Source organism: Hippopotamus amphibius, chromosome 5 (assembly GCF_030028045.1).
Source record: "Hippopotamus amphibius kiboko isolate mHipAmp2 chromosome 5, mHipAmp2.hap2, whole genome shotgun sequence".
Classification (NCBI taxonomy): Eukaryota; Metazoa; Chordata; class Mammalia; order Artiodactyla; family Hippopotamidae; genus Hippopotamus; species Hippopotamus amphibius.
In genome coordinates, this window is record NC_080190.1 from 65,844,765 (window position 1) to 65,855,970 (window position 11,206).

Here is an 11,206-nt window from a genome sequence, read left to right on the forward strand (position 1 = left end):
GAGAAAACACAGGGTGCTGGTCCCAGATAGCTGAGGTGCATATCGAAGAAATGATTTCAATGAACCCAGACTCTTGCATCTTCCCATACATAGAAAAGTGCTAAATTCCTTGAGATATCTGGTTTTCTTTTATTAACCATAATCTTCCGATGTTCTGTCTACCTGGTTTTGTTCCAAAAACTCCTATATACCCTGGCTTCCCCCCTTCCTCTTCGGAGCAGTCTCTCAGCATTATTTGAGATGCTGTCTCCCAGGCTTGAAGTCTTAAGAATGTCCGACAAATAAAACATAACTCTTAACTTTTAGGTTGTGCATTTTTTTCAGTCAACAGTTCAGTAGTTATACGTGCATAATATGGAGTTAGGCTACCTAAAATTGAATTCTCATTCTACCATTTAATAGCTCTGTGATCTCTGACAAGCTCTTTAACTTCTCCATGGCTTGGTTTCCTCATCTTTAAAATGGGATTACTAGCAGGGGTGTGTGTGTGTGTGTGTGTGTGTGTGTGTGTAAGTATGTGTGTATGTATATAAAGACTGAATAGAGTGATTGATGGGAAGAGTGACATTTTAGGTATAAACCATCATTGTTATTATTATCATTTCAAATCATCCCATGCTCTGTTCCTTCCTCTCAGAGTGCTTCCCTAATCACACCACTCCTTTGCACAAAGGCTTTCAAAGCTCTTCCATTATCTACCGTGGGAGATCAATGCAGTTATGGTCCCAATGTCCAAACCCTCAGTGCTCTTCCATGTCAACTCCAGGCTTGGCCATGTTTTGTTTAATCAAGTAATAGAAAATCTGTACTACTAGCAGAGGCTTGAAAACTGCTTTTTCTCTGGGCTTGCTTTGTAGCCTGGTCTGGCCCCCTGGGGGATAAGAGACCATGTGGAACAGAGGCCCCTCAACTAACAGCCTGCCTACTGCCAGACACAGGAGTGAGGCTGTGCTAGAACATCCAGCCCCAGCCAGGTGCCAGCTGACTGCAAAGACCAGTTAAGCCAGTTCAGATGGAACTGCCCAGCTCACCTGCAGAATTGAGAGAAACAATACACACTTCTGGTTGTAAGCCCCTAACTCTCAGGGAGGTTTGTTGCAAAGCAGAAGCTAACTGAAACACCCAGTAAATCAAGTACCACCTTGTCATTCTGGCAGTGAAGGCTCTCACGCACAGCTCAGTGTACCCTTTCATACAATTCCCGCTGCTTCCTTACCCTGTGAGCCTCAGGCAGGAATGCTCTGCTTGCTGACTTCTAATCCTTCGCTCAAGCCGAGCCCTCCTCCAGGAGTGGTCTTCCCTTCCCTACTCCTTTCCCACTCTCACCCTCTTCATGGTCTTCTGTGTCTACTGAAATCCAGCCCATCCTTTAAGATTTATTTAAGTATTTTTTTTCCTGCAGTGGGTGGGCACATTGCAAGCAGCCTGTCCTCGAAACCTTTTACTTGGTACTGCCGAACTCAAATTTTTCTGTTTCAATATGGCAGTCTTTCCCAAAGAGCTGATTCTTGGAGCTCCAGGAGCACTGATGTGAGAGTTAACTCCCTTTTCAAATCTTGTTCAATCATTTTGAATTAACCAAGCTGCTGGTATGCTTTACCATCTCTCTAATACTTACTAGACTCATAACAAAGAGAACAGCCCCAGAAGTGGGCCTTTAGCAGGCAAAAATTTGCTATAATTTGATAATATTGATTCATTTTAATTATATTTTAAATGTTTTCCACTTTTTTTGAGATATAATTGATTTACTGTTTTTTTTAAGCTCTTTATTGGAATATAATTGCTTTACACTCTTGAGCCAGTTTTTGTTGTACAACAAAGTGAATCAGTTGTATTTATACACATATCCCCATATCCCCTCCCTTCCACGACTCCCTCCCACCCTCCCTGTCCTGGCCCTCTAAGTCATCACCCATCATCAAGTTGATCTCCCTGTGTTATGCAGCAGCTTCCCACTAGCCATCTATTTTACATTTGGTAGTATACATATGTCAATGCTACTCTCTCACTTCATCCCAGCTTCCCCTTTGCCCCGCCCCACTCTGTGTCCTCAAGACTGTTCTCTACACCTGCATCTTTATTCTTGCCCTGTCACTGGGTTCATCAGTACCATTTTTTTAGATTCCATATATGTGAGTTAGCATACGGTATTTGTTTTTCTCTTTCTGGCTTACTTCGCTCTGTATGACAGATTCTGGGTCCATCCACCTTACTACAAATAACTCAATTTCATTCCTTTTTATGGGTGAGTAATATCCCATTGTGTATATGTGCCACATCTTCTTTATCCGTTTATCTGTTGATGGGCATTTAGGTTGCTTCCATGTCCTGGCTATTGTAAATAGTGCTGCAATGAACATTACGGTACATGTTTCTTTTTGGATTATTGTTTTCTCAGGGTATATGTCCAGTAGTGGAATTGCTGGGTCACATGGTAGTTCTATTTTTAGTTTTTTTAGGAACCTCCATACTGTTTTCCATAGTGGCTGTACCAATTTACATTCCCACCAGCAGTGCAGGAGGGCTTCCTTTTCGCCACACCCTCTCCAGCATTTATTGTTTCTAGATTTTTTGATGATGGCCATTCTGACTGGTGTGAGGTGATACCTCACTGTGGTTTTGACTTGCATTTCTCTAATGATTAGTGATGTTGAACAGCTTTTCATGTGTTTGTTAGCCATCTGTATATCTTCTTTGGAGAAATGTCTATTTAGGTCTTCTGCCCATTTTTGGATTGGGTTATTTGCTTTTTTGGTTTTAAGCTACATGAGCTGCTTGTATATTTTGGAGATTAATCCTTTGTCTGATGCTTCATTGGCAAATATTTTCTCCCATTGTGAGGGTTGTCTTCTTGTCTTGTTTATGGTTTCTATTGCTGTGCAAAAGCTTTTAAGTTTCATGAGGTCCCATTTGTTTATTTTTTATTTTATTTCCATTATCCTAAGAGGTGGGTCAAAAAGGATCTTGCTCTGATTTATGTCAGATTGTTCTGCCTATGTTTTCTCTAAGAGTTTTATAGTGTCTGGCCTTATATTTAGCTCTTTAATCCATTTTGAGTTTATTTTTGTGTATGGTGTTAGGAAGGGTTCTAATTTCTTTCTTTTACATGTAGCTGTCCAATTTTCCCAGCACCACTTATTGAAGAGGCTGTCTTTTTTCCATTGTATATTCGTGCCTCCTTTGTCAAAGATAAGGTGCCCATATATGCCTGGGTTTATCTCTGGGCTCTCTATTCTGTTCCATTGATCTATATTTCTGTTTTTGTGCCATTACCATACTGTCTTGATCACTGTAGTCTTGTAATATAGTTTGAAGTCAGGGGGCCTGATTCCACCAGCTCCCTCTTTCCTTCTCAAGATTGCTTTGGCTATTTGGGGTCTTTTGCATTTCCATGCAAATTGTAAAATTTCTTGTTCTAGTTCTGTGAAGAATGCCATTGGTAATTTGATAGGGATTGTGTTGAATCTGTAAATTGCTTTGGGGAGTATAGTCATTTTCACAATGTTGATTCTTCCCATCCAAGAACATGGTATGTCTCTCCATCTGTTTGTATCATCTTTGATTTCTTTCATCAGTGTCTTATAGTTTTCTGCGTACAGATCTTTTGCCTCCTCAGGCAGGTTTATTCCTAGGTATTTTATTCTTTTTGTTGCAATGGTGAATGGGATTGCTTCCTTAATTTCTCTTTCTGCTCTTTTGTTGTTAGTGTATACAAATGCAAGAGATTTCTGTGCATTAATTTTATATCCTGCTACTTTACTAAATTCATCGATTAGTGCTAGCAGTTTTCTGGTAGCATCTTTAGGGTTTTCTATGTGTAATATCATGTCATATGCAAAGAGTGACAATTTTACTTCTTTTCCAATTTGGATTCCTTTATTTCATTTTCTTCGCTGATTACTGTGGCTAAAATTCCACAACTATGTTGAATAATAGTGGTGAGAGTGGGCACCCTTGTCTTGTTCCTGTTCTTGGAATTCTTTCAGTTTTTCACCATTTAGAATGATGTTGGCTGTTGGTTTGTCATATATGGCTTTTATTATGTTGAGGTAATTTCCTTCTATGCCCATTTTCTAGAGAGTTTTTATGATAAATGGATGTTGAATTTTGTCAAAAGCTTTTTCTGCATGTGTTGAGATGATCATATGATTTTTATCCTTCAGTTTGTTAATCCGATGTATCACATTGATTGATTTGCATATATTGAGGAATCCTTTCATTCCAGGGATAAACCCCACTTGATCATTGTGTATAATCTTTTTAATGTGCTGTTGGATTCTGTTAGCTAGTATCTTGTTGAGGATTTTTGCATCTATATTCATCAGTGATATTGGCCTGTAATTTTCTTTTTTTGTGACATCTTTTTCTGGTTTTGGTATCAGGGTGATGGTGGCCTCATAGAATGAGTTTGGGAGTGTTCCTCCTTCTGCTATATTTTGGAAGAGTTTGAGAAGGACAGGTATTAGCGCTTCTCTAAATGTTTGATAGAATTTGCCTGTGAAGCCATCTAGCCCTGGGCTTTTGTATATTGGGAGATTTTTAATCACAGTCTCAATTTCAGTGCTTGTGATTGGTCTGTTCATATTTTCTATTTCTTCCTGGTTCCGTCTTGGAAGATTGTACTTTTCTAAGAACTTATCCATTTCTTCCAGGTTATCCAATTTATTGGCATATAGTTGCTTGTAGTAGTCTCTCATGACCTTCTGCATTTCTGCAGTGTCAGTTGTTACTTCTCCTTTTGCATTTCTAATTCTGTTGGTTTGTGTCTTCTCCCTGTTTTTCCTGATGAGTCTGGCTAATGGTTTATCAATTTTGTTTATCTTCTCAAAGAACCAGCTTTTAGTTTTATCGATCTTTGCTATTATTTCCTTCATTTCTTTTTCATTTATTTCTGATCTGATCTTTATGATTTCTTTCCTTCTGCTCACGTTGGGGGTTTTTTTGTTCTTCTTTCTCTAATTGTTTTAGGTGTAAGTTTAGGTTGTTTATTCAAAATTTTTCTTGTTCCTTGAGGTAGGATTGTATTGCTATAAACTTCCCTCTTAGAACTGCTTTTGCCGCATCCCATAGGTTTTGGGTCATTGTGTTTTCATTGTCATTTATTTATAGATATTTTTTGATTTCCTCTTTGATTTCTTCAGTTATTTATTGGTTGTTTAATAATGTATTGTTTGCTCTCCCTTCTTGACCCCTGGCCCTTCGTCCCCTTCTTCCTTCCCTCCCGCCTCAGCTGTCGCTTCAGGCGCCGTTGCTCCCGGAGGAGCTCCCGGCTCGGTGATGGGGTCCCGGGCTTCCACGTTACTGCGGGACGAAGAGCTCGAGGAGATCAAGAAGGAAACTGGCTTTTCCCACAGTCAGATCACCCGCCTCTACAGCCGGTTCACCAGCCTGGACAAAGGAGAGAATGGGACTCTCAGCCGGGAAGACTTTCAGCGGATTCCAGAACTTGCCATCAACCCATTGGGGGACCGGATCATCAATGCCTTCTTTCCAGAGGGAGAGGACCAGGTAAACTTCCGTGGATTCATGAGAACCTTGGCTCATTTCCGACCCATTGAGGATAATGAAAAGAGCAAAGATGTGAATGGACCAGAACCACTCAACAGCCGAAGCAACAAACTGCACTTTGCTTTTCGACTGTATGACTTGGATAAAGATGACAAGATCTCCCGTGATGAGCTGTTACAGGTGCTACGCATGATGGTCGGAGTGAATATCTCAGATGAGCAGCTGGGCAGCATCGCAGACAGGACCATCCAGGAGGCTGATCAGGATGGGGATAGCGCCATATCTTTCACAGAATTTGTTAAGGTTTTGGAGAAAGTGGACGTAGAACAGAAAATGAGCATCCGATTTCTTCACTAAAGGACTGAGACCAAACTGTTCCTTGCTTTCTAGTATTTAAGAACTGGAACTTGAAAGTCCTCCTGTCCACCAGCCCCACCTCCATCCCATCGTTTCCCTTCTCCCAAAGTACTACTGCTGTTGCATGACAACCCCAAATATGTTCTGTCAACACAAACCTGCCTTTGGTGTATAAACAGGGCATTACAGAATGGTACCTCCAGTCTAATTCTGTTCAGTATCATTCACCGGATATCTCCATTTCTAAATATCATCTCCCCCTGTTCTGCTGCTGAATGCCACGTGTCCCTCCAGTCTGAGAAGGTGAAAAGGAATCAGGCCAAGAACCAGCCAGCTCTTTGACTGGATGTGGACCGTAGCCATGCTGCCTTCCCCCCAGCTCGGCTCTGGCATGCTCCTTCATCCTTTTTTATGTGTCCTTTGCTTCCTGTTTCTCTTTCACACAATCTATCATTCACTTACTCTTTCAGGCTCCCTGCTTTTTATTAAGCTTCAATCCCCTCTGTTCTACTTGGCACCCCAAGCTATGCCTGTTAAATGTATTTCTGACTTGGCAGTATAGCTCAGTGGTCTGGCAGTTTTTAATCTACATTTACTCTTAAAGGGGTCTCTGGAATGTTGCCTCTCCAGGAGCTTTTCAGTCAACACTTCTCTCAGAAGAATGTCTTGACCATCTCTGGGTCTCCTCTACTCTGTCACCAAAGGGCTGTTGATTGGAGATGTTCTTGAAAGATAAGAGATGTAGAGACAAGAGGCTCGCTTAGGTCGCTCTACCTCTGGCCTCTGATTCTCAACATACATACCTACATGGCTGCTCTTGTTAGTAGTGTTGACTCTCCAGAAATTAGCCGTATGCCTGCAGGCTTGCTTAGTTTGGATGCTGTCACCACCAGAATGGCTGCTCTGAGAGTATACTTGGGGTCTTTCTCATGGCTGTTTGAACAAGGAGGCTGAGCACCCTAAAAGTATTCCCACCTCTGCAGCATGATTTATGCCTCAGTGTTATGTGCCCTGGAATGTTTTTCACTTCACATTTCCAAGTAGAAAGATAAGTGCCGAACTTATCCTGGTCCACAAGATTTAAAGAGTGTCCTCAGTGTCTTGAGGTTTTGCACAAAATTCTCTATGAATTTTACACCTGGCACATGTTAATGCTAGAAGCCATAGTCAGCTCCTAGTACAGGTCCAAAGCATTGAATGTATCATATCATTAGCTACCTGGTTACAATGACTTCCTAGCTCCTCTTTAGACCACTGCTAATCCCTTAAGAACAAGGGCTCTGGCACCGGTGGCACAACCTGAGGTGGCATTGTAGGCCTTTGCATGAACCAGAGCAACTTCTCTGCCTAAGTCAGCTTAGTATAGACCTCATCGAATCAGGCTGTTGTCATCCTAACATCTGTCTCTATGAGTCTTTTCATCCATACATCTGTCCTTGGCTGATTTTCTCTGACTCATTGCTTGCTTGCTTGTTTCCTTGCTTTGGAAGGCTATCACAATACTTTGGGAAGGGAATTGCTTAAAAACAAAACAAAACAAAACACTGCAAAGGGATTGGGAAGAGTGGGGAGAAAGAGCGGCCAGGCTGGATGACTCAAGCATAAATGACTGAGGAATTCTTGGTGAAGTATCAGTCTGACTTCATGATCAAGTGATGTAATATAGGAATTGTATAAAAGGGAAGAATTATCTGACACTGGTCTGTTAGAGAGGTACTTCAGAGGCTCCTTGACCTGCGTATTTAAAGTTCCTAAGATTATGGCTTTTTCCTCCTTTTGGCTATATAGCAAACTGTTTTAATCCACAGTTGTGCCTTATTGTTCCATTAAAATTGTATTCTTTGATCCATCAATAAATACTCGTGGTTAAAACAAACAAACAAAAAAAATAATGTATTGTTTAGCCTCCATGTGTTCGTATTTTTTACAGTTTTCTTTTCCTGTAATTAACATCTAGTCTCATGGCATTGTGGTCAGAGAAGATGCTTGATATGATTTTAATTTTCTTGAATTTACCAAGGCTTGATTTGTGACCCAAGATGTGATCTATCCTGGAGAAGGTTCTGTATGCACTTGAGAAGAAAGTGTATTCTGTAGTTTTTGGATGGAATGTCCTATAAATATCAATTAAGTCAAGATGGTCAAATGTGTCACTTATTTATTTATTTATTGGCTGCATTGGGAGTTTATTGCTGCATATGGGCTTTCTCTAGTTGTGGCAAGCAGTGGCTACCCTTCATTGCAATGTGCAGGCTTCTCATTGTGGTGGCTTCTCTTGTTGTGGAGCACAGGGTCCAGGCACGCAGGCTTCAGTAGTTGCAGCACACAGGCTCAACAGTTGTGGCTCACAGGCTCTAGAGCGCAGGCTCAATAGTTGTGGCTCATGGGCTCAGTTGCTCCGTAGTATGTGGGATCCTCCTGGGGCAGGGATTGAACCCGTGTACCCTGCACTGGCAGGTGGATTCTCAACCGCTGCACCACCTAGGAAGTCCCTGATGTGTCATTTAAAGCTTGTGTTTCCTTATTTTTTTTTGTTTGGATGATCTGTCCATTGGTGTAAGTGGGGTGTTAGAGTCGGCTACTATTATTGTGTTACTGTCAACTTCCCCCTTTATGGCTGTTAGCGTTTGCCTTATGTATTGAGATGCTCCTCTCTTGGGTGCATAGATATTTACAATTGTTATATCTTCTTCTTGGATTGATCCCTTGATCATATGTAGTGTCCTTCCTTGTCTCTTGTAATAGTTTTTACTTTAAAGTCTAATTTTTCTTACAGATGGCCAAGAGGCACATGAAAAGCTGCTCAACATCACTAATTATTAGAGACATGCAAATCAAAACTACAATGAGAAAAAAGAAAAAACTACAATGAGGTATCACCTCACTCCAGTTAGAATGGCCATCATCAGAAAATCTGCAAATAGTAGATGCTGGAGAAGGTGTGGAGTAAAGGGAACGCTCTTGCACTGTTGATGGGAATGTAAATTGATACAGCCACTATGGGAAACGGTATGGAGGGTCCTTGAAAAACTAAAAATAGAGTTACCATATGACCCAGCAATCCCTCTACTGGGCATATACCCAGAGAAAAACATAATTCAGAAAGACACATGCACCCCAATGTTTATTGCAGCACTATTTACAATAGCCAGGACATGGAAGCAACCTAAATGTCCATCAACAGATGAATGGATAAAGAAGATGTGTACATATATACAATGGAATATTACTCAGCTGTAAAAAGGAATGAAATTGGGACATTTGTAGAGACATGGCTGGACCCTAGAGACTGTCATACAGAGTGAAGTGAGTCAGAAGAGAAAAACAAATATTGTATATTAACACATATATGTGGAATATAGAAAAACAATACAAATCAACCAGTTTGCAAGGCAGAAATAGAGACATAGATGTAGAGAACAAACATATGGACACCAAGTGGGGAAAGCGAAGCAGGGGTTGGGGTGGGATGAATTGGGAGATTGGGATTGCCATATATATATTACTAATAAGAAAAAAAACAAATGGTACACTTTAAATACATGCAGTTTATTGTATGTCAATTGTATCTCGATAAAAGTTCTTAAAAAAATAAATTCTAATTTGTCTGATATGAGTATTGCTATTTCGGCTTTGTTTTGACTTCCATTTTCATGGAATATCTTTTTCCATCCCCTCACTTTCAGGCTGTATGTGTCCCTAGGTCTGAAGTGGGTTTCTTGTAGACAGCATATATAAGGGTCTTGTTTTTGTATCCATTCAGCCAGTCTGTGTCTTTTGTTTGGAGCATTTAATCCATTTACATTTAAGGTAATTATTGACATGTATGTTCCTATTACCATATTTGTAATTGTTTGGGGTTTGTTTTCATAGGTCTTTTCCTTCTCCTGTGTTTCCTGCCTAGAAAAGTTCCTTTAGCACCGTGGTCTGTGCTTGAATGTGTGTGACCTGCAGGTTTCTCCAGGTTCTGCACAGAAAGTGTTCATATTCACACACAGAGGGCAGCTCTGACCATCCTGCCAACACTCAGCTTCCCCCACCCTCATTCTACCTTCTACCTGCCACCCTCATTCTACCTCTTACCATCACCCTCAATCTACCTCTGACTCTCTACATCATTCTACCTCTTTCTTTCATTCTCATTTTACTTCTTCACTTTCCTCTTGGCTTGGCCCATTTTCCCTACTTATGCCTCTCTGGGGATGATATCTGTTTATACCTCATTTTGTCTTCATGTCTTTCTCTTCCATCTCCTCTCGTGAATATCTTGGCTCTCTGATTTTTTTTCCCTTTTCTTTCTTTTACCCCCATACTTTCTTCTCTTGCTTTGGAAATAGTCTCTTGGACATCAATGCATATTATCTACTATTTCTGTCTTTTGATATCTTTCCAGTTCCTGGGGAATGTCTTCTGCTAAACTCACTGCACAAGGCGCTGGTTCCCTCCCCTTCCTGCCTCTGTCCAAGGCCACCTGGACTATCTAGATGGACCCTGATGACCTGCCCCAGCCCCTTGCCCTGTTCCTGGGATTCCTGCTCCACATGCTTTCTGTCAGCCTTACCTATTATGTCAGATGCCTGGTTACAGCCAGTCCTTGCTTGGGTTTTCTGTTCAACTTCTGGGTTAAAAAATGGCTTTTCCTTCTTTATATCCACCAGAAGGACCGAACAGGATTTCATTTGAAATCCATGGATGGGTAGCTTTGCTTCTGGATCAAACTGCAATGAATGAAGAATTTTAATTTGTCTCCCCCAAAGGCAGAGAGCGCTGTTCATTAGCATGAACAGCCTTCTCCCCGTAATCCCACGGCAGGGGGGAGGTGTCACCCCTTCTTCCTGCTGCTCAACTCTGCCCCTTCCTTTGTGCCTCTCTCAACTCTAAGGTTTTTATTTTATTTTTATTTTTTCTTTCTTTTCACATACTTTTCTAATCTTTTGATGATTAATTTTTCTGCTTTTCAAAAATAAAAATCATAATTGTAGTATAACCCATAGAAAAAATGCATAAATCATAAACTTTGACTTATCAAAGATCAAGCATATCTGGGTAACCATTACTTTGGTCACATTAATAGGAGATTACTAACACTCCAGAAACCTCTTAGTGATGTTCCCACTAACTGTCCCCAGGTTTCTTGCTCAAGTTAACCACCATAGATGGTTTTAACACCATATGATTTCAACACCATAGATGAATTATTTTGCCAGTTCAAAATTTGTGTAAATTTGTATAAGTGGAATCATTCACTCTTGTTCTCTCTTTCTCTGTCCCTCTGACTTTTCAGGGGTGGGGGTGGATTTGGCTTCTTTAATCAATGTGTGTTTGATAGTCATCTGTA

At 40.8% G+C, this 11,206-nt stretch overlaps 1 protein-coding gene across 1 annotated transcript; it reads left to right on the forward strand.

The window, feature by feature from the left end:
* The first annotated feature begins 5,183 nt into the window (after positions 1 to 5,183).
* On the forward strand, positions 5,184 to 7,744 carry LOC130854436 (calcineurin B homologous protein 1). Its single transcript, XM_057737250.1, has one exon. It carries the CDS (start codon positions 5,281 to 5,283, stop codon positions 5,866 to 5,868), a length of 588 nt encoding a protein of 195 aa, XP_057593233.1. The 5' UTR covers positions 5,184 to 5,280; the 3' UTR covers positions 5,869 to 7,744.
* Positions 7,745 to 11,206: the final 3,462 nt, after the last annotated feature.

Excerpts from the sequence above, each read along its gene's own strand:
- LOC130854436 (XM_057737250.1), top strand. The coding sequence starts at position 5,281 with ATGGGGTCCCGGGCTTCCACGTTACTGCGGGACGAAGAGCTCGAGGAG.